Here is a 24,050-nt window from a genome sequence, read left to right on the forward strand (position 1 = left end):
TGTAAAGGTTGTCCAAGGTAGGAGCATTAGGAGGATAGCAGTAATTTTTTAAATCCCTTAACAATACTGTAGCTTAAATGGCTTCAAAGTGGCTGGACTAGATATCTGAAAGCATGAAATTACCATACATAATGCAGTTGCCAAAAAGTTCCATTGTAAGAATAACTGATGCAACTGAGGTAATGCTATTTGTTGCAGGTTAGCCATTACAGATAGAACTTTTTGCTCTCAGAAAAAAGAAATCTGGCTATACGTTTATTTTTAACTAGGCAAAATACAGGGAAGGTGAATAAGCCTTTCTCCCAGTTGTGCTTGAGTTTTTGTAATGTTAAAGTTCAGAAATTAGGAAACAAAGGCTTTACATTAGGAAACAAAGGCTTTACATTAATATTTAAATTCTTAGAAAGCAAAACAATTGGCTTTAATTGTTGCCTGGTTTTATTAGTTATATGTTAGTAGGAGTCCACTTTGGTGTGACATTTTCACTTCACACAAATTTGATGAGGAGAGAAATATCATACTGAATACTTCAAGAGTTGAAATAAGCCTTGTAAAAGGCCTGTCTGGCTCCCAGGAGAACTTTGAGATTTTGATTTTTCCCATAACACTAAACTCTAATAAAGTAGGTTGTTTGCAAGGCTTAGGCGTGTAACGTTCTCCATGGAGAATCTGCTTTCAAATGCACTCAGCTTTGATGTGAAATCGACTGAAAGAAATTTAGTGTCTGTCTGGGAGACTCATGGCTGCTGTTGTCAGGTTGTTTGTCTGACCTGCTTCATGGTGCTGTAGCATCAATGGCCTAAAGTCCATGCACTGCAGACTGAGCATCTTTATTCAGTTTTCTTCAGTGAGCACACTTGTTAAATGTGAAGCTGGTAGTGCTTGGATCACTCCAACAAATGGAGGCTACTATAGTGTTGCATGGTCTTATTTTGAGACTGAACTCAATTTGTAATCATTCTTCTCCTCTCTTTCTTCCATAGCTCAATAAGCAGCAGCTACAGACACTGAAAGAACGTTTCCAGGCCTTTCTGAATGGGGAGACACAAATCGTAGCAGATGAAGCGTTCTGTAATGCTGTGCGAAGTTACTATGAGGTAAGTTGTATGCTTTGTTTTTCTCTGTTGTTTAAGAAGTTCATAGGATTTCTTTTAATGGAGATTTAAGAGAAGGAATTTTAGGTTTTCAAAGCTGTGAGCTTGCACACGTTCTAGAAGTGTAAGTGGAAATCCACTGCGTTGGAAAGGAGATAAACTGAAATGGAAAATATCCACTTGTTTTGAAGAAGGGGGAAAAGAAAAAGACAAAATGAAAAACTTCTGGTGCTAAAAGTCTTTCTGGCAGCATTTGACACAACTCAGCACTGCTACTTTTATCTCCGTATGTCGAAGTTACCTCTTTTAATCAGAGATTCAGTTGTAAGTTACCATCTTGAGAAATGTGTCCTCTGATTTCTAGTTACTGTGCAGGATTCTTGGAGAGGAGCTGCCTGTTCTCTTCATAGCAGCAAAGCTTTCTGCGTGACTGGGCCACCTCTCACCTTCTGCTGTAGCTTCCTGGGGATGTTCTGTGGCTGCCTGCATCAGTGTAGATCTTCAAATGTGCTTTTAATTGCACAAGGCATAGGTCCTGTTCCAGACCAAGAGGACACTTCACTGTTCTTTTTGCAAATTCAGCAGCATGTTAGAGAATTTATGTCCTACTGTTAACAAAGGGTACTGTGAATTTATTTCTAATGCAGCTTAAACTTGTTCAACAAATCACAAGGGCTGTGTGTTAAACTTGGGTTTGTTTAAGAGTCTTTTTCCCTATTTCACTCTACCACACCTTTTTCAAATTTCTTAGCTTTTTATATACTGTTCATCCTCGTTCTCTGTCAGCTCTTCTTTGCTATCGAATGAAACTTTTCTTCAGAGAAAAAAAAAATTATAACTGGAGTTTTAGCTTGCCTTTACCTCTATGAAATTATGTTGCACAGAAAAAGAAGAGGTAAAAAGGATCAAAAGGGCTCTCTGTCACACAGAAATGTGAGAATTCAGTACGGGTTTCTCCAAGTCACAGACTGATCAGTACTGTGGCAGTTAGAATAAGTGAAATATCAGAAGTGCACGTGTGCAAGGATGGGAATGACTGGGTTACAGGTGTGTGGGTGAAACACAAAAATATGCATGTTCATGAGGTTGTACATAGGGGTGCAAGAACAGTGTACGAATCTTTAGAAGATAATCCTTTTTTTCTATAACTGATGCAGAAGTTAAGACTGGGAGGAAGAACAGTTTGGAAGATGCTACAGAGCAAGATTGAGCTAATTTGCTGCCCAGCAACAGACTGCAGAGGAGTGGGATATTTCAAGATACTAAACATGCAGTAGAATTGAAAAGGATGTAATATTTATTTTCTTTCTTTAAAGAAGCTGTGTGAGAAGCTTGATGTGTTAGAGGAATTAACCTTTGTTTTGAAAAGGATGTGGCAGTGAATAAAGATGATTTTAAATTAAATTCTTAAACAGTAACTGTACAGTTCAAATTCATTTGCGTCTGTTAATGAAATTATTTGGACTCATCAAGAGTCAAGTTAAAAGCTTTACTTAATAATTGAAAGTCCCCCTATAAATTGAAAGACAAATTTTTAAAGTTATTTTAACTGTTCACCAGTTTTTATTCTATGTGCAAATGTTCTAGATAACTGGTTTTAAACAGAGGATTCCAAAGATCTTGGCATTACTGTCAAGGCTGCAATGACAGTAGAACTGTCTCTGGGCTGATGGGATCTTGATCCACTGTTAGTGCACTGTGGATGATCTGCCAACTAAGTGTGCTCTACTTCCATTTTTTTTCCAGATACTGGAAACAATTTCCAGTTCTGCAAATTGAGATGGCATTTGCAAGTAATTTTTAGTTCATTTTCAAGTTTGGATTGAATACTCACATTGGACTTAATGAACATTGTGATGGCAGAATCAGCTGGCCAGGAGACTTAATTCTTTCTATTGCTCTTCAGTGTTCTTTAATCAACTCTTGTGCATCTAACCATGTATTATCATTTATTTGTTTCTTGTGCCCTTTTCATTTGCTTCATTATCCAGTCATTGAAAATATTAAGCTCTACCACTTCTTTATGAGTTTACCTGATGATATACTCTAATGCTTCCTCATCGGTATGTCTTCCACATGTGGTCCAGCACATCTCCTCTTTGGGCACACGTTTTTAGTAGTTTGAGTGGGGACATAGTACTTATCAGCTTTAGCATTAATTTCCTTATATTTTAGCTGCTGAGTTACGGTTTAATTTTATCTGACATGAGAGGAAACAAATACGTGGTCTGCACAGTAATTATTTTTCTCTGAAAATGATTAATTTCCCATTAATCTTATGCAATAGTCATGGTTTGAGACTTATTACTGGCCAGGCTAGTCTCATTACTGCAGGTAGTTTTCCGCAGCCAATTTTTTATCTCTAAATATGAAAGAGAAGGTTTGATTTGGGTTTATGATGTAAGTCCTGTATTATTAGTTTCAACTGCTTGAAATCATTACTACTGTTTTTAATTACTGATTTTGTTCAGAATTTTTCATCTTTTAGAATCTAAAAGTAAGTCTGTAGGATTTAGGAACTTATTGCAGCTCATTCTTTGATTTATTTCTAAAAATAGTTGCTGATAGAGTTTATTTATTATCAATACCAATTTCACTGTGTTGTAAGAGAGTCAAGATTGTGTTGGAAGTGTCATACTCCTGTTTAAGGAATACCTGGGGAGGTTGACACTGATCGTGTTGTGTCTTTTCTAATGTTTATATGGGTTTTAAGACTTTCTATTAATATCTTGGAATTATTTTCCATTTATTGTAGAATTCAGCTAGGAAAACAATTCACAGTAAAAGTTGTATCAGTTTTTCTTTGATCCTCTGAAAATGCTTTTTTCCCTGTTCTGTGCAATTACTGTCCCCTAGCCCTACACCACATTTTCTAAGGTCTGAAATTCAGTGTAATTTCCTTGTATATACATATCATTTAGATATTTCCTCTTCCCCTCTTTTTTTTTTTTTCAAGAAAAGATAAATAAATGTTTACAATTGTATTTCTGTAATCATTCAGAATTAAAAGGTGATGATTGTGTGTGTAAAATTCCATTGTGGACATTAAGCCAGATTCTAATCTGCAGAACATCAAATGTTGGTGATGCTTTCTGTATAAAGAGGAAAATTCAGTCATATGGTTATTTATTATGAGTAATTATATTGGACACACTGCTAAGTGTAAAGTTGACAGAAGAATTTATGAAATAAAGGGGGCTTGGGATGGATTTTTTAAAAAAAAGTGGCATAAAAGTAGAAAAGCAACCAAGATCACCAAGAACAGAGTTCCAAGTCTACAGCTGTCTAAGTGAGAAGAGAAACTCTTGGGAGACACCTTTCAGCTTCTGCAGTAGGTAGAGCAGGCATCCTTTGAAAACCTTTATCCTCTGGTTAAAAATAATGAAGGGCCAACAGAGACCTTTGAGGTCTGCAAGAGATGAATAAGGCTGCTGGAGGCAAAAAGCACCTTCTTGCCCTTCAGAAAGGACCCTCCATGTGGTAAACAGCAGTCATTGATGTCGTAACCATACAAAGTCAAGATGGCTAACTTCAACCTTGAGCACAAGCAGCTGGGCTGTTAAGGAGCTTATAAGATCTGTAGAGACAGGGGGTGAAAGAAAATTATGCATAATATTATTGTTGATGTCTGCCAGTGCAGATACACCTATCTAGCATCATTGATTCTTTATTTTGATCAAAACTATGTAGACTTTTACGGGAATCATGAAAATAGCTTTCTTCCCTTAATGCAGAATGGTTGTTTGGCGAATAATGGAAGCATGTGGTAGCATCACAAAAGCATCATTCTTTGCACTTACCCTTAGAAAAGGATGAATTTTGTTTTGGACCTTTTTAAAATTCTTTTTATTATTACAACATTTGGATGTTGAATTAGTCTGGAATAGAAATGAATATTTCTGTGAAGGGAGGAGTGAAGCAGTGATGCCATTTCTGCCAATAATCATGGAATAAAATGTTCCAAAGATTTTTGTAGTTACGTCAAAGAAGGGAAGGACAAAAGTATCTCAGTGGTGAAAATGCAGCAAGGCATTAGCTTCCTGGACTTAGTGATGTTTTGGCTGCTTTTATGGCTTGATTTTAATATCATCTATTTTAGGTACACAGTTCTTATTCAAGGCAACAAAAGGCATGATCCTGATGAAGATGACCCTAAAAGAACTAAAAAGCATTCATTAGAATCAAAACATAGTACACACAAAATAGATAGTAATTAAATGTTATAATGTTCTGTTTTGATATTTAGCAAGGCAGAATAATGGAATCAGTAGATCAAACATGTATTTAAATACATTAAGATAAAATTGTAGAAGCCTAATGGATTTCAGCTGATTTCTGCTTTCATTTTGTTTTTCTTGAAAGCCATAATTAGCATACATAACTATTTTGAGGGACATGGGCTTTTTGCTTTCTTTACATCCTTTTCAAAAACCTGAGCAGTAGAACAGTTTGAGAGCTATGTCTGTAACAGTCCCCTTTGCAGAAGCGGTCTCCACAGTATGTTTCCTTACATTAACTCTAGGATGATCTGGTTTTTTGCCTTGTGAGGGAGCCTTTCAACAACAAATGTTTACAGTTGCACTTATCAGCATTTGTACTGTTTGTTTCTTTTCAGTTGTTTTAAGACTCTGACAAGCTTCAGCATAACATTGGTGTGGGGCTGTTATTTTGAGGTCTGTCAGAGGGCAGTTCTTTGAAAAGCTTTAGTAAAATGTTTTTCGGCCACCTCCAAGACACAAAGAAGATTCATCTAGGTCACGCACTTCATTGACGAAACTCCAGTGCCTCCAACGTTTTGGATCAGTAGCCTCAATTTGGCATGTAATGGAGGTTGCTTCAGTGTTAGCAGTCTAATTATGTTCCTCGGAGAAGTGAAGGGGAGATAAGCCATGATGAATTCAAACTTGCTTTACATAATCTAACCCACCCTGGGCTGAGGAGAGTTAGCTGGACTGCAGCTCCGTGGTGTGGGCCTCTCCTCAGGGCCGGCCCTTATGTTGCTCGTGTGTAGAAAGTGTGTCATCAATGAAATCCTCTCATTTCTTGCGTTACAAACATCTACAGCTAACTATTTTCTTTGTCTTTCTAAAGAATGAGTAGCCCATTTTCATTTCCACCCCCATGGCTTCAGAGGAGCAAAGGATTTTGCTGTGCATCTGCACAAAATATAATTGTTGACTGTTGAGGCTGTCTGTTTCAATCTCTTTAGATACTGGTATTTGTGGATAATCATTGATAATTTGACAGAGGATGTCATGCAGTTTGCATATTAGCATTACAAATGTAATTACAGCAGATCTTTATCTCAAACTTCTAAATGAGGTAGTTGAGGGAGGGAGAGCAGTGTTTTAATTGCACCTGTCTTAGCTCTGCAAGCCGTGTGTGCAGATAGGAAGAGAGGAAGAAATGGCTCATTGAATGTGAATTAAAATTTCTTATTGTTTGTTTTTTTGACTGCTGTTGTTAAAGGGCAATATGGAATATCTAGTGGACTCAACACTGCAGAAGTAATTAGTGTTGGGTGAGGTACATCTCTACTATAGGGAGCATCTCCTGACATTATTTACTTGTTTAACAGACACACACAATTTACCTAATAATCTGAACAAAACAGTTAGAACACCAAGAATGGCTCAAACTGTTACACAGCAGTGAGTTTGTTCACAACTGCTTAATTATTTTTTCTCCTAATCCTACCGCTGTTTTTCTGTGTCTCAGAGGAAACAAAAACTTATCTAGGCTTCAGTTTTCCAGTTGGCAGGAAGATGCACTGAGACAGTTTATACACATTTTTGTTGTTGCTGCTTTGTGAACTGAAAACAAGCAGTTTTTCTGCTAGGATGATACCTTATAGGACAGGTGACAATTGTGACATCAGTGCTTTAGAAATCTTAAAGTAATACTCAAATATTCTTTTTTTTTTTTTTCAATATATAAATCATTATATTGAAGGATTTTTATTTCTTTCACTAGATACAAAATGATGACAACTCTTAATCTTTTTAAGTTATCTTCCCCTCTCTCTTTTCAGTGGTATTTAAAAATTAGACCAGGTCTGAGCATGGGCCCTTCAGGCCCTGTAGAAGGGAAAAGACTTCTGCAAAGTACTTTATTAAGAAATTATGTTAATGCCAGTGAACTTTCCTTTCTGCCTTCATTTTGTCATCTCTGTTTTGCGCTCCAGTTGGAGCACATCTCAGGGTCTCTCGAGAATAACGGAGAAAAACCAGATACTTTTTCAGCAGTCAGATATTTGATGTGTTCTCTGGCTTGCTGCCTTTCTCCATGACCAGAGGGAAGCATGCAGTTTAATACCAGTAGTACACTCCAAGACTCTGAATAGAATGTAAGTGAAAATTCTGATAGGATGCCTACAGACTCTTGTCAGCCAAAGTCTGTCCAACCAGTGTCTCTTTCTCTTTTCCCCAACTCTGTAGGCACTGGAATTTTCTCACATCATTTCTTTACGTTTCTAGTTTTGATGAGAGTTTCACTGTAGAAAGATGTCATAATAATATTTTTCTAATTAACCATTCTATTGAATAAGCAACTAGTAGCTGAAATATTTCTCCACCTTAAAAAAGGCAAAACAAACAACCCACATGTGAAGAAGTAATAAAGGAAAAAACCTCCTGTTTTCCTGTATCAATGTGTGGAATTTTTAGGACTCAGATTTACTTTGAGTATTATTTCATTTATTCTTAGATTTCTAGGTGGTGGGGAAAAAATAAATGTCATTTGGGTGTTTCCATAGAACTCTCTGTTATCATTTTTCTTTGTGACAGAAAGCTTTACCTTTATAGATGTGACTTGTCAAAATCTCTTAAACTTCGAAGTAGTATCTTGGAAAAGTGGCATTTTCTGCTTATTGGCAAATTAAGAATCTCTGAGTAAACCAATCTAGAGGAAACAAAGCAGAAAGGGATGAAAAAGGTCAGCAAATGAATGGCTAAAATTTAGAAGTCAGTAAATGAGAAGTGATCACACTGATCTCTCTCAACTGCGTTTAATTTCTATTCTGTTACTAAATTACAAAGGAAAGCAGCAAATTCTTACATCTCAAGAAATGTGAAGGCAAAAAAATGAACAGTGATGTATTTACTAGTGATTATTTTCAGATTTTGATTGGTCTACATTTACCACCATAGAGTACTGCTGAGATGTCAAAGCAGAAAATGAGATTCTTAAGCTTTTTATTTACAGAAGTAAGCTTTGTAGTGCCATAGAGCACAGAGCACAGCTAGTGAACAGTAACTGCCTCATTAAGGAAACTTGTTTCCTTTCTACTTGGCCCTGACATCAAACCATTTCCCCTGATTTCTTAGTTTATTTTTTCTTATTAACTTTAGCTCATTGCTTAGCTTGCTCTTTTTCCTTTGTATTAAGCCTATTGTGTGCCTACTTAGCAGAATAAAAATGCAGAGCAAATTACATTTTCTTGATCTGTAGTAAATAATTTGACATCAGGCATTTATTATGGCCCCTGATTGGATCTTTTCCTGTTTCCACATGACGCTTCCAAAGTCCCAAATCCTGGTGTAGCTCTGGTTGTACTATTAGTTTAACTGATTAATATGTTTGTTTTATTGGTTAACATGCTTTAACAATTAATATGTTTAATTCCTTGCAAGTTGTATCAAAGCAAGTGATTGTCAGAAAAATACATGGGCAGGGGAAGCCCACATGACAGTTTCCTCACATGTTCATGTCAGTTTCAATCATCAGGGACTCATGGGGCCTCCTCTGCTTGGCCCTCTTTCCATCACTGCTAACAACATAAGGTAATTGAACAGTTTTTCAGGTTTAGCTTTCAGCAAGATTCAGAATCCATTCATTTCTTTGTACTTACTGTACAGGAGCAGTTCTTAGATGCAATCCATCCATTCCTTCTCTGCTTATGTTGGGAGGGAATTATGAACCTTCACAAGTCATCCTAAAATACCAACTGTTTTTTGCTTCTGGACAATGGCATCTTGTCCTAACACCTCTCCTATTCAACTGTGTAAAGACCAAATAGGGTGGTCCTTGGGGCCCAATAACTGAATAACTTGTGCAGCTGGAAAAGAAAGTTCTTTCTGAAATACAGGTTTTGATTTGAGGGTTGCAGCAGGAATCATTGATTAATTGTAAATGATCCTTGTTGCCTTGTTCCAACTTGTCTTCTGACCATGCTTCAAACACGCATCAAATCCAACTGAGAAAATTAAACAAGGGAGCAAAAAGAAGTTTTGCTTTCCATTTAGTTCCATCATTTTCTCAGCATGCATGGAGTTGATGAGTCCTGTGTGCCTTGGTCCTGGCAGGGGAATCAGAGAGAAACCAGAGTGTACATGTGTCTTGAAGTGTGCTGGGAACCCACAGATCCACCAGGAGATTGCAGCTCACCATGACGTTTCTAGCTCTGTTTTCCTCTTGGACTACTGAGCCCATCTGGGAAGTAAGCTAAAGCTTTCATCTTTCAGCATGAAAGAGACCTACCTTAGTGAGTACTGCTTCAGACAGTCAATCTCTGCTGCTGATGAAGTGATAAAGAGGGAACAAGTAAAGAATGACTTCCCCCCTACTTCTTTGAGTATGTGTGAGTCACTTCTTAACTTCATTTTTCCTTTACTCCAGAGAAAGGTCAAAAAGAGTAGACTGGCTCCCTGCTTGCCAGTTTTTAATTCTCATTTCCATGACTGTAACACTGAAATTAAAGACAAGCTTCAGATAACTATCTGTACCTAATCAGAAATATACTCCTTTGTCTCTCTGGGTGTGATGTGCATCAGTAACTACAACAGCAGCTTTACACCTTCTTCATATTAGTAATGCTCAATTTACTCTGTAGCTCATCTGATGGTATGATTTTATTTTATTTTTTTAAATGCAAGGACTTCTCTATCAAGTCGTTCTGTCTGAAGAATTTTCAAACGCAGAACTTCATCATTAAAACTACATGTTTCTTTTCATTTGATACCAACCTATTTTGTTGATAAATAATGTCTTAGATGAGGTGCCAGAAAGCTCATTGTTTTCATATGTCAGCTGAAAGAATATCAAAATCTACACTGTAGCTGCAAATTCCATCTTTTACCTTCAGCTTCCTCCTCAGTACAATGCCACTGTTGGGAATTTCTTCTCCCCTGAAACTTAAGAAACTGTTCTGACTTCAGAAGAGCTCCTGGCACTGCTGTCGTACTGGTCTTAGCTGACACTAGTGCTAAATTTTGAAGCTAAGACTGAAAGGAAAGGAGAGCCAAGACCACACCAACCAACCAAGAAAAGATGAGTAAGATGTCCATCTTCATTCAGAAGACAAGTCATCCTTCTGCATGAGTAGAGCATTTATTGCTGCTGGAGGAGTGAATTTAAAACACACAGGATTCATGGCAGTGGCTGTTGACACAGATATGTATAGATATAAATTTCCTTCTTGTGGGTACCTCTGAAAGAAGTGCTGAGATGTCACTTCAGAGTCTCTGTGAGAAGTCTTGCTCTCTCCTGGAAGGATGTCTCATTTCTGGCATTAAACAAAGATAAGGCTTACATCTAGAGGATGAAGTCGGAACAAGCACATGGCCTTTTTTTCCCTTGGTAATATCACAATGAAAGGGGTCTGAGAGCTGCAGGCAGGTTGCCCTCCTTCTGCTATGCCAGCATGATCATCTTGACCCAACAAGTGTGTGGCTGGCATCTAGCTGCTCCTCTGAGCCTGGGAAGAAGAGACTGAATTGTCTGTTAGTGTTACCAAGCAGACTGATGATGACTGGGTCAGACTTTTTACCCAAAAAATGGCAGCAAGAGAGGAAAAATGCATGTACGTGTTGTCACAGCTGTTTTAAGACAGCCTGTTGAAAAAAGATAAGGCTCCTTTGAATAGGAGCCACAGAGAAATTTCCAGGCAGTTCAGAGGAAGATATTTTAACTCTTACTCATTGTGAAATGCAGTTACTTTTGGTTCTGTTATTAATTCTGAAAAGAGTAAATTGTATATATCACTTCAGAGTCAGGTTGATGACTGTGGGTGTTTTCGAGCTCAGAACTGTTTTATGGCTCTCAAACTGAAGATGCACAGTTTCATTTAGTCCTCTCTCTTGACTTTTAAAATATGAAGACTGCTGGCAACTCTAGGTTTCCCAGTAATTCTTCAGACATGATCTCCTCTATTGGAGAGGAAGGTATATCTGTCTGTCCTCAACTGAAGACAGAAGACAAGGGCTGTTTCCAAAATTTGTTCAAATTCAACAGTTACAAATCTGAGTAAGTGGTCCTGGACATCTGAATGATAGGTATGTAAATGTGAAAAGGGACTGGAATAACTTCATGTGTCAAAAAATAAGGTACATGGAAAAAAAATACACGAGCCTGTTGTTGTATTCCAACATTATTATGAGCCCAGATCTAATGCTTTTTAAAAGTAGTAATGACAGTAATTTACAGTGGCAGAGGAGTCTGGAAAGAGGTGGTTGCATAGGCTGAGGGTTGTGTTCAGTGTAAGCAGTAAGGAGAAATTTCTTAGGGAAAAAAAAGAGTTTTAACAAATTCATAACATGTATGGAGGTTAAAGATAAAGTAACTATTAATTAAAAAAAATAATGCATATAGCATGCTTAGTTTTTGGACATTATCCTAATTTGCTTATTATCCTCAATTATCATAGAAGTTATTGTTGAGTTGATGCAGTTAAACTGTCAGAAAAGGTCCGGGTAAACAGCAGTGAGGGCAAGTTAACAGCTTTCAGTGAAGACAACTTCCCTTTTCCACACAACAGACTATGACAAAGGAATTGATGATTTAAAAAAAGAAGTCCACTTGTCCTGTCAAAATAATGGTGTAGCCAGCCTGATGACAGCTCCTGAGATGGAATTTAATTTGTTACCTTCAGCACCAAAAGCATTCTCTGCACAGAACAGGTATCAGAGAGGTCTCATTTGTCTGCCATGTGTTCATATGCCACTGCTTTGAGGAAACACTGAGAACTTTAGTGTACAGCATTCTTTTACTTTGATACACCAGTATATCAATGGAATCACAGGATTGATAGGATAATATTTATATGTATTGAAGGTGTATGTGAATAGTAGATAGTGATAGGACAAGGGGAAATTCTTTTAAACTACAAGAGGAGAGATTTAAATTAGATGTCGGGGAAATTTTTCACTAAGAGAGTGGTAAGGCAATGGCACAGGCTGCTGGAGAAGTTTTGGGTGTCCCATACCTGGAGGTGTTCAAGGTCAGGTTGGATGGGGCCCTGGGCAGCCTGACCTAGTGCTTAATCTAGTAGTTGACAACGCATGGTAAGGGGGATTGGAATCAGATGATCTTCGAGATCACTTCCAACCCAAGCCATTCCATGGTTTGAATGGAACTGTTGGTTTTTTTTTAGCTCAGTCTTGGTTATTTCTTTAAAATGTTTTTATGTATCCACTTTTAAAACATTTTTAGAAACAGGAATCAGTGATCCTGTAACAGATGTAATTCTGAAGGAACGTTGGAGAGACAAGCCCACTCCAGTGATTTGGAAGGAGTGCACATTATGCTTAAACTGGTTTTTTTTCGTCCTTTATCAGTACAGTAACTGATGAGGCATTATTACGGTAAAGTGGGTCTTGAATATACCAGAAGCTTTAAAACAGAGGTCTGAAAAAGTCACAGTGACTCTTCTGAAGATGACTGTGATGAAATGTTCTTGGCACACTGGGAGTAATTCCACTGGGGGTAGAGGTATGACCGGAGGTGGTGTGGCTGTTTCCTGGCTGCTGGCTGGTGGGCAGGGTGGCTGTCCTCAGCATGGCCAGGCAGTGGTGTAAAATGCACTCATGAAGAACAGCTACAAGGAGGACTGGGAGAATTCTAGATTTCAGCACACACATAGCCAACTAACAAGTCCATCCAGAGACTCAGTACATTATTATTAAGCTGGGGAAACTGCTGAGATTCTCAGTGCTTTCATCCGGGTTCACAAGGCAATGGCATTTCCTTTACATAGAGTTTGGTTTGAAATTTTGGGGGCTCTTGAATACTAATCAGGTACGGTGTTTGGAAAAGCAGGACTTCAGATGGGGTTTTCTAGTATTATCTGTTCAGTGGGAGGGAATTAACTGACCTAATCAAATTCCCCAAATGCCAGTATCTGTGGGAGTTTTCTGTGGTTATTTCCAGTTCGTTATTTCCAGTAACACTGTTCCTCCTGTGAGGGAAAGGACTGATGCATACTCCACAACACTCGACAGTGTTAAAAATCCACCATTCAGGAGGCAGATCGAAGTCTGCCAGGAGCCCTCCAGAGTCACTTTCAGCTGTATTTGTCTCTTCTGCCATTCACCTCGAACAGCAGCCGTGCTTCTGCTGAGTATGCTTCATGCTGCTTCAGCTGCAGTAGGAACAGCAATAAATCCTGCTCTGAGGGTGACTAGGTGCTCTCTGTGTCCGATGCTGCTGGACAGGCCACTTGTTTCCTAGCTTCTCTGAGACTTCTGCAGTGTGTGAGGTGCCTGGGGCTGCTCTGCAGGTCCCCCCGTGTCTGTTAACAGCGTGTTGAGGAGAGCTGCTGGGGGAGGAGCAGGCCAGGGCAGAGCTGGCTTTACCACTGAGGTGTTAGGGAAGGGTAGGGGCTGGAAGAATGAGGTGAGGTATCTGGTCTCAAGGAAAAGATGTTAAAAAACAAACAAACAAAAAAAAACAATACGCAAACCCACAAACAAAAAAACCACATCAAAGCAAAAATAAGGCTATATAAACGTATTTTGTGAGAGCAGTAATGGGAGCAGCAATCTACAAAATAAGGACTACAGCAAAATCAGCTTCACAGTTAGGAGAAGTCATCTCATGCTGGACACTGATTTGAGTTTGAGCGTAGGGTAAACTGACTTCTTAATTTTTGTTAATTTCTTAATTTCAAAGAGGGAAATGATTATCTTGGAAAAATTATCAGTTTTTGGTTGAAGATGTCATGGAGCTGTTTTTGAAATACCATAACTCTTTAAAGGTTTCTCATTGCAGTCCTCTTTCATACAGGATAGACTTCTAAAGTGAAGAAACTCTTCCTGGGTCATGTAAAAATAGTATTTAAAGAGCAGGATTTCCATAGCAGCATTCTGAAGCTAGTCCTGCCTGTTCAGCTGGCTCTGTGCCATGTGCTGGGAGCATTTCAGTATGTTCATGAAGAAAATGTTGCGAGGAGGAGGAGGAGGCTTGTTAAGAATTAGCAAAACTTTCAGCTGACAGAGAGCTGTATGAAAAAGACGGTCTTCACCCGAACCAAAAAAGATCTGGGTTGCTGATACCTAAAATTAGAAAAAGGTTGTACTAGTATTTCAAAATTAAATCACAGTAGGAAGGAAACACTTTGCAAGAATACATTTTGTAAGTTCAATTGTAATATTATATCTTACAAACAGGAATAGGGAAAAAAAAAAACCCTCTGTAAAAATCAGTTACTAAATAATAAATTCAAACAAATCTCAGTTCAGCTGAGCATGTGAAGCTGAAAATAATTTTCAGTAAGTTCAGCTGTAAAATCTAAGTGTGCGGTTTTGCAAATGCTCCCTGTAGTCAGTGGAGGGTGACAGACACCTTCAGGAAGGTGCAACACATTTTCAGATGACAGGAACCAAAGCGGGTCTGTAAAGAGCAAGAGATAACTCTACAGAAGCAAGACTGCTCAAGAAAGAAAGCAAGATCATCATTATTCTTTGCGACAGTGATGGCTATCTACTGTTTTAGTTGTTCCGTTTCCAGAAAGGATATGACAGAACCAAAAGAGTCATAATAAAGGGCATCACATATAATATATATGTATATTATCTCTATTTTTATTATATATCTTAAGTGGCTCACAGATGTTAAGGAGTCTTCAGCAAAGCTGCTGGAGTAAATGCAACAGCTCTTGCAGTTCCTGAAGTGCAGCTTCTTGAAGCTTAAGCTGGTAAATTTCACTGGTTGGGAGAGAGAAAATTAGGATCTGTTTAATACACATTGATTACTCACAGGCCGTGATTTGCAAATATGGTAGGTGAAAGCAATCATATTAAAGAGGAAGGAAAGGCTGCAATTAAACTGATTATGTGAGTAAAACAGCAAGAAGTGGTAACAGTCAGTATTACTGAAACCATATGAAGTGTAGGAGATGATTGATAAGAAAAGTATTCATCGAAAGGGGAAAAAATACTATAGTTACCAAGGCAAAGATGCACATTCTTTGCCTTTGATTTAGCACTTTAAATAGCTCATACAATTCGAAAGGGAAAAAATGAGTGCCATAGGTTAAAGTGCCATTTACTTCCTATAAATTTTATTAAACCAATTTTAATCTGCCAAAATGAGACACGGCTTTTTGATATACATATTTTTTTCTTTTTAACAAGAAGATAAAATTGGACTATCAGAATGTTAGTGGGATAGTAATTAACTCTGTGGCTCTTTGAGCAAACTGGAGCCCTTCAGGTCAAAATAGACTGTACCTCCCATGATTTATGATTTATAAGCTAGATTTCCTTTATGTGGTAACTGAGTAAGATTCTTTGCTCAGAAGGTCAGGTATTTGTTTTCTGACTATGAAAACAAATCATGTCAAGTTTGCAAGCAGTTTCTGACTGAAGGAATTCTAATAGTAATAGTTCCTCCAGAACTGAGCGCTGGGGCTGTTCAGCCTCGAGAAGAGAAGGCTGCGAGCTGACCTGATGGCGGCCTTTCAATATCTAAGGGGGAGCTACAGGAAAGAAGGGGACAGACTCTTTATCAGGGTCTGTTGTGATAGAACAAGGGGAAATGGCATCAAGCTTAAAGAGAGTAGATTTAGGTTAGATATAAGGAAAAAGTCTTTGAAAGTGAGGGTGGTGAAGCACTGGAACAGGCTGCCCAGTGATGTGGTGGATGCCCCGTCCCTGGAGACTTTCAAGGCAAGGCTGGATCAGGCTCCAAGCAACCTGATCTAGCTGTGGATATCCCTGTTAATTGTTGGACTAGATGGCCTTTTGAGGTTCCTTCCAACTCTAAGGATTCTGTGATTCTATTTTTTAGTCTCTTCTGTTGGCATTTTGTCTTCAGGGTTTCTTTGTACCAATTTGTTCATGCTCTTGTTTTATGTATTCTAGGTGAATTGATCACTGGTTAAAACACATTAACATGCCTAGGAGCAGGGATGAGAATTACAGGCTACACACTCCTAGATGGATATGTTAATGTCACCAGACTAAACAATTCTAGTTCTCTCAGCCATTTGTTCTACAGACCCTTCACAGGCTGTGTTGCCCTTCTCTGGACATGCTCCATGGCCTCGATGTCTTTCTTGCAGTGAGGGGCCCAAAACTGAACACAGTACTCAAGATGCAACCTCACTAGTGCTGAGTACAGGGGGGATGATCACCTCTCCACTCCTGCTGGCAACACTTTTCTCATACAAGCCAGGATGCCATTGGCCTTCTTGGCCGCCTGGGCACACTGCTGGATCACGTTCAGCCAAGCACTGTCCAGCACTCCCAGGTTCTTTTCCCCAACACAGTGTTGTAGCCTCTCTGCTCTACATCTGTATCGTTGCCTGGGTTTGTTGTGGACAAAGTAGATCTAGCACTTGGTCTTATTGAACTTCATCCCACTGACCTCAGCCCAGCAATCCATCCTGTCCAGATCCTTCTGTAAGGCCTTCCTGCCCCCCAGCAGATCAACATTTAATCCCAGCTTGCAAACTAACTGAGAGTACGTGCGATCCCCTCATCCAGATAATCAGCACATTTATTAAACAGGATGGGCTCCAGTATTTACCTTTGAGGGACACCAGTAGTGACTAGACACCAGTTGGATTTAACTCCATTTACCATCACTCTTTGGGCTCTGCCCTCTAGCTAGTACTTTACCTGACAAAGAGCATGTCTGTCCAGGCCACAGTCTGCCAGCTTCTCCAGGAGAATACTGTGGCAAACAGTGTCAAAGGCTTTGCCGAAGTCTAGGCATACTATGGCTACAGCCTTTCCCTCATTCACCAGGAGGATCACTCAATCTTAGAAGGAGACCAGGTAGGTCAGGCAGGAACTGCCTTCCCTGAACGTGGACCTGATCTCCCCGGTCCTGCCCTTGCCATGTGATCTCGCTCAAGATGATCTGTTCCATAACCTTCCCTGGCGCTGAGTTCAGCCTGACAGGCCTGTAGTTCCCCAGATCCTCTTTACGAACCTTCTTGTAGATGAAAGTCACGTTTGCAAGACCCCAGTCCTCTGGAAACTCTCTAGTTGACCAGAAATGCTGATAGATGGTGGAAAGCAGCATGGCAATCACCTCCGCCAGAAACCTCAGGCCCCTCAGGCCCCCATCAGGACTTGTGACAGTTTAGATGGAGTAGAAGGTCTCTGGGGGTCTCCAACTGTATTATGAGGGTTTTATTCTATTCTCCACCCCAGATCAGAGGGTAGAGTTCCCTGAGAATAATTGGTGTGAATTTAAAGACAGATGTAAAGAAGGCATTGAGAACCTCAGCCTTTTCTTTATCCTCAGTGATCACATTCCTGCCGCATCCAGTATATGATGGATATTCTCCTTAGCCCTGTTAATATATTTGTAAAAAAAAAAAATTTTGTCTTTTACTACAATGGCTAAGTTGGGTTAAAGTTGGGTCTTTCTAATTTTCTTGTTGCGTATCCTAATAACTTCTTTGTACTCTCCCCAAGTTGCCCGTCCCTTCTTCCACAAGAGGTAGACTCTCTTTGCCCTGAAGTCTCAGCAAAAGTTCCCTGTTCATCCATGCCAGTCTTCATTTCCTCTGGTTCACCTCATGGCATTTCTCTTCAGAATAGTGTTCAAGAATGTAAGACAAGCCATGTCTCCAGCCTGATGCTTGGCACTTAAACTCTGAAGAGGAGTAGGATTTTAGATATGATCAGTTTTCCTCATGTTTAAGCATCTATGCACAGTGTAATGTTATGCCAAAACTCCTCATATGCTGATGTAGTATATGAAGTCATTTGTGTGTTTCTAAGTATTTTCAGAGACAGCAGTTTGAGAGTTTCTTTAAAGCAAGCTTAGTGAAATCTATTGGCATCAGTCAGTCTGTGCTGCACATCCATGCAGTAAGTCACATTCATCTGAAAACTAACTCGGGCTGAGAGATGGAGCAGGTTGATTTGGGATATTATCTGTTTTTGTATTATTTTGCTCATTTTCAGCTGGATCATTACCTTACTTTATGTGACTGGATCTTCTAAACAATATTATCTGCAGACATGAGTCATCTGAAAGGCCTTGTGAGGTCTAGGAGCACTGTATATATTGGCTGCCTTTTGGTGGCTGCCAATCACAATCTGTCTTAAAATTCTCTACTTGCCTACCTCTCATTGCTAATGACTTATTAGTACTTTGCAGGGCAAATCGAAGAAAATATGAATGGCCTTGATAAATGTTGTCTTATTTGTGTGTGTACACAAACAGTCTCTGTCACATATTTCAGCCTAAATCACTGGAAGAACTCTTAGTTGAACAGTATTTTGGAAGCTAATTAGACAACAGCTAAATGAGCTTGTCATCCCTGCCTCTTTGTCATTTTCCAGCATTCTGCAACTTATAGCTTTGCCCACTCAGATACATCAATTTTCTTTTTTAATAAGTAATATTATTTTTACTTTTAGGTATGGATAATCATAATTGTTCTGACTTGTATTTAGCAGACTTAAAGGGCTTTTGTATTATACACTCCATGTACTATGTAGCTCGTGGTTTTACGTTGTGAAGTGAACTTCAGCAGAAATAAAAAAGAAAATGTCAAGGGAGAAGGGGAGAGATGCTATCTGTGTGTACTTGCAGTTCAGATCTATAGCACATTTCTTTCCTACACCTATTTGCATGGCTTAGGAAATGTAGCTTCCTTCTGCAAAGCATTCAGAGTTTCGTACTAGATAAAATGAAAAAGAAAAAAAGAAAAAAAGACCAAAAAAACCCACCCTGAATTACTGTCCTCTGGTCCTAATTGAAATGAACCAGAAGATGTCATCTAAAAAGATGAGAAAGTCAATTGCTCAGTTCCATTGGGCTTAAGATTAATGACATTGATTTCTTCTCTACTGCTGTGTTGGAATATTGCTTATATAGCATTCAGACTGAAGTCTCTTAGTACAATGGGTTATTTTGAAGCTCTCCAGTCCCTTAGTTGTTTCTTCTCTGAATAATGTAGCACTGGAAGCCTGCCTTCAGATTTACTCTAAAATGTATAAGAATAAAAGCAAATAAACAAACCAAACCGTAGATGAAGCATAATGAATACAAGCATCGAAGTTTTAGCAAACTGGGCATGACTAAGGTATTTTTTGACTGGAATGGTGCAATATTTGAAAATAATTCACAAAGCTGGCTTCTTTGTTCACATGATGGCTTCTGTACCAGATAACTCTGTGGGCAGGATGTTTCTACGTGGACACTGTCATAAACTGTTCGTGGAAAAAAACAGCATAATGGAGGATGCCTCTGGTTTGATGTCTTTGTTTGCTTTGTTGATGATTATTTTTGAGTGTTTCTGAGCAGGTCAGAGGAGCGGACCAACTGCATTTTTGTGGCCACTGCTCTCGGGGTCAGGGAAACCTCTGATAAAGGGGAGGCTTTGTCCTCCTGGATGGAGACTGAGTGAAGGGAATTTATGGTAGGCAGGCTGGGACAAGGAGAAAGATGGAGACAGGCAGTGAGCAGGGAACCTGGGTCACGGTGAGCACCCAGTCAGCAGGGTGCCGACTCAGCCTAGTGGACAATAATGAGGAAATTGACTTTCATGGGGCCAGGAAGTCAGTGAAATTTTCTGGACTATAAAAAAAAAAAAAACTGTGGAAAGGGGTCCATCATGTTGGGCTGCTGGAATGTGCATTCAGAGTTCAAGGGCTGTTTTATCTGCATTTCCCAATGGATATGAGTTCTCTGTATTTAAACTTTTCTTCCTCTAGATTACTATTTAACCTTTTTTTTTTTTTTTTAAATAAAACAAAGCTTTAGAACTTGGAAGCTTTGATATTCTCGGTTGTGCTCAATTTATACTGAAGGTGGGACAAATCTGATGTAGAGTCTCATCAGAAATGATAGAGGTAAAAGCAGCTGTTCTTAAAGTAGCATCTTGCTTTTAATTAAATGCAGAAAATTACTGGTTGGAAAATTGTGATGAATCTTTACTGAAATGAATTCAAACCAAGATCTAGTCAAACTTTGGTATCTATTTATGCTGCTGACATTAAGGCATACTGACAGCTTTGGGTTTGTTCAAACCTAGCAGAGGTGCTCAGCTGTGTGTGGTTCTATTTTGGTGTCTGTCATCCTTTGCATCTCAAAAGATCAAAGGCTGAGAGTGACAGTGAAGTTTTCGTCTCTTCTGACAATGTGTTTAAGAGCTGTCTCTGTCACTGTTTGACTGCCAAGTCTCTTACTTGACGACACTGCAGCTTTAATTGCTTCTTGATTATAAGATGCTACACCTTGCTTTGTGCCCAGGAGCTCCAATATTTAGATGTAATTTAATGCAGAAAGATTCTGGACATAAACTGCCAAAATATATACTATCTTGGAAGGTAAAGATGTTAAGCTTGGCTCTGTTAACATGTGAAGAAGTACCTGCCAAAACCAGCTGGATGTTCTGGGCAAGGAGAGGGGCAGCTTCAGCTAATGCCAAGGCAGCTTGTTTCTGTTGTATTTGTTAGTAGATTGTGTGCTTCATAATAGTTGCAGCTGTTGCACTACAATGTGTTCTGTGACACATCTTTATTCCAACATTCTGGATTCTGTAACTCGCATGCACCGATCCTCTAAATGCTATTTTTTGTTCTTTGACTAGGCAAGAGAGAGTTATCTTCCCTTTCACTTCTTGGTGGGCCCTTATGTGTTGGCTTAGTGGTTGCATCAAGTGTTAGGCCCTATTTCTAGTAGGCTGTTTTATGTTACAGCTTTGTTTCTTTTGATTTTGTCCTCTGTCCGTTAAAAGTCATGGGCCTTTTACCAATTTCATGATTTATAGGGTTTACGCTTAACGAGTGTAAGGGTGAGATAATTGTGTTGCCATATGGAAACATTAATTCTATAAGAACACCAAAAATATCAGCTCTAAATTTTCTACTAAATGAACTTTTTCATTATTTAAATGGCGATTAACCTAGTACACAAGTATCACAGTGTGTCAGTCCTTTTGTAATATAAGTGTCTGGGAAGGTACAATCATGTTTAGAAATGGCCATGATAGAGACCTCATTTCTGCCTGTCATAAAATTTATGACTAAAATAAAAATAGAAAACAAACCTTTTGAGATTATCCTGGGCTTTTTAGAGCATCAAATTAGAAAATCTGTGTTTGGAGATGGCAGAAGGCTCTTGTGATGTGTTTCAGAAGCTGGTAGACAAATACTGCAAATGTTTCCAAATACCCTGACATGGAATTGAGTTACCTTTTTTTCTAAAATCTATTTAGATCAGTGCAAGTCTGCATCTTAAATAAGTAAGTGGGAAATACGTTTTCAGAATAGTCTAGGAGAAGCTTTAATAAAAATGAAAACCTTATGCATCAGTGGAATTATGACTAGAAGTTGAGTGGGATAACAAAAAGAAAAGTAAAATGAGAAGAATTTGAGATCAGACTTTGGCTTTGAAGGATTTAGCCTTGGAGGTGACATGAGATGAGTGCTGTTCTCTCTGCACATTAAAAATGCATTAACAGGCAGGTCAGAATAACCAAATAACTTAAGCTTTATATTGGCATCAGTAGCACAGTTTTTACAGCAGGAGGGTAATGTTTGTTTGCTTATTACATTTGACTTGTTTACCATTTGCATTTCTTGCCAAAGCACTGGCTAGTTTTGCTTAAAAACATTTTGGAATCTCCATTTAGCTGCTACTGGCACTTAAAAGAAATGAATAAGGATAACTTCCTGTCTGTTTCTACTATGTTGAAGCTGGTGCCTGTAACTGGAGAAAAGGGAAAGAGCTGTAGTATTATTACTGCTAATAACTGCTAACAGTGTCATGATGGTGGGGCTTTTCCTTTCTCTTTCCACCCTCAGTTCTCTACCCCAGACTCATCGCTAGGGGTAGCACTGCTCTTGGGGATGCACAGATCTTTACTTCAGCTGCCCAGACAAGGGCTGGTGATGATATCCCAGCTGAATGCCAGCTTTCTTACCACAGCTGTATCATCCTTTGGGATTTTTTTTGTGACTGAACAGGACGGGCACCCTAGAGGTCAGGATGTGGGAACCTGGCAGGTGGAGAGTGCTGCTGTGGAAGCTGGAGGCTGGTACTGGTCACAGGGGCTATGGGGAAGTCATTGCTCATTATGCATCCTGAATTCCTCAGCACAGAATATACTACCAGCAAGGCAAAATGACTGATGATTGTAAAATAAAATAACAGTAATAATAAAGGCATTTCTGGAATGATGTATTTTTAAATTTTTTTAAAAGGTCTGGAGAATACTGTACTGAAGGGAGCTAATTGTTTACAAAAATTCAGTAATCCGAAGAGAGAGCAAACTATGACTAAGGAGCCTCAAAGTTGCCATTAAAGCTATTTGGACCACGACATATAATTGGAATGCATAAAAATAGTCTAATTTATAAAAGTTTGCACTTTGTGTGCTAAAATCTAGAGGGATTAAACTGCGGACCAAATGTTCATTAATCTTTTCGGTGAAGCGTTGCCGTCTGATGTGTAACCAGCTGGGTGATTATTAAATTTAAAGAAGAATTTAAGATTCAGAATGCATTTTGAAGCTTTTATGTATAACTTTTCTACCAACACCATGAATTGATCACTCTTGTGAAAAATTAATCAAGGAAAATGTATTGTTGCTTTTTGTCACAAAAAGATTACACTTTATAATGGGGAAAAGATGAGTCACTATTTATGATAAAGGCTGACATTTTAAGGAAGTTTTATTGGAATAAAAATACTTACATTGCTACTCTTTACAGCTATATTGTAGATGCCAATAGCCTGGGGGAGTAACAGCTCTGTATCGCCTTCAGACCCTCTTCCGGAATAGAAATGTGTTATAATGGGCGTATGGCTTTAAGATAAAAGTCTAGACATAACATATTTGAAGTGTAAAACCAAAACAAACAATTCCTGAGGTACTCCATTTTCATGATGCATTGTCCCTCCCTGCATTTTTATTCAGATCCTATTATTCATGACTTCCTCCTAGAATAGAAGCTCTGAAATACAGGTTCTTTTCTGGGAGAAGAAGGTAATTTCTGTAACATCAAATGTGTTTCTGTCACAAAGCAAATATTGTCTTTTGTAACAGCTTGTATATAAAATTGACTTTGCCATTCAGTTCTTTTTCTCCCAGAATCTTTTGAGGTCTTCTGTTTTGCTAGTTTAGAAACTTCTGGAAAGCATTCACACCGCTTGATTTGAGATGCTTGTAGCACAGTGTGGACAATGAATCTTTCCAGGCCCCCATGTCCTCATTGTGGAGAGAGCGAGGTTCCTTCAGGGCAGAACCCACATTAGGAACTCTGAGTTGCCCTATGGCTGAACATGTCCTTTCCTAACACAAGGAAAGGGGTCTAACATGGATGAATTACATAGTGAAGCATGGAGTAGCAATTCCTGCTCGTATTCTCCTCTGAATGGTTCCTTTCTCTTAGTATGTAAGTACAGAGAGAGACATCATTCTAATACTTTCATTTTTCTCTTTACTGAGTATTTAGCATTGCTACATTACAAACTAGATGGAGTTTTATTCCTTTAATCTTCCTTTGGTTTGCATCTCTTCTTTATTCACTCATCTTCTATCCCACCGTTTTTATTACCTACAGCAGTTTTGAATTTCTTTTCTTCTGCTCAACCTATTTTCTATTACTTTCATCATTTCAGTGATGATGGGACTTTCTAGGTTTGTTTTTTTTTTTAGCTCTAAACATATAGTGGTATATCCAGGCAGTTGTTGTCCCCCCCAACTTTTGTTTCATACAGGAGACAACAGCTACAGAAAACCTATCTTTTTGGTGTTGGGAAAGAAGT

The 24,050-nt window shown here is 38.8% G+C and overlaps 1 protein-coding gene and 1 long non-coding RNA gene across 3 annotated transcripts in view; one reads left to right on the top strand and one right to left on the bottom strand.

The window, feature by feature from the left end:
* The window catches only part of CADPS2 (calcium dependent secretion activator 2), a 300,595-nt gene that overhangs the window by 58,676 nt on the left and 217,869 nt on the right, over nt 1-24,050 (top strand). For both annotated transcript variants that reach the window (XM_090136996.1, XM_031615180.2), the window contains exon 2: nt 984-1,097. In XM_090136996.1, coding sequence (XP_089993122.1) covers nt 984-1,097 — 114 coding nt within the window. The remainder of the gene's footprint in view (nt 1-983; nt 1,098-24,050) is intronic.
* LOC149919451 (uncharacterized) lies at nt 13,402-21,294 on the bottom strand. The gene is made up of 3 exons (XR_016463583.1): nt 20,649-21,294; nt 14,916-15,013; nt 13,402-14,362 (listed from the first exon to the last, which is right to left on the bottom strand). It is a non-coding gene; the product is annotated as an uncharacterized LOC149919451 (long non-coding RNA).

Source organism: Phasianus colchicus, chromosome 1 (genome assembly GCF_987193195.1).
Source record: "Phasianus colchicus chromosome 1, bPhaCol1.hap1.1, whole genome shotgun sequence".
Classification (NCBI taxonomy): Eukaryota; Metazoa; Chordata; class Aves; order Galliformes; family Phasianidae; genus Phasianus; species Phasianus colchicus.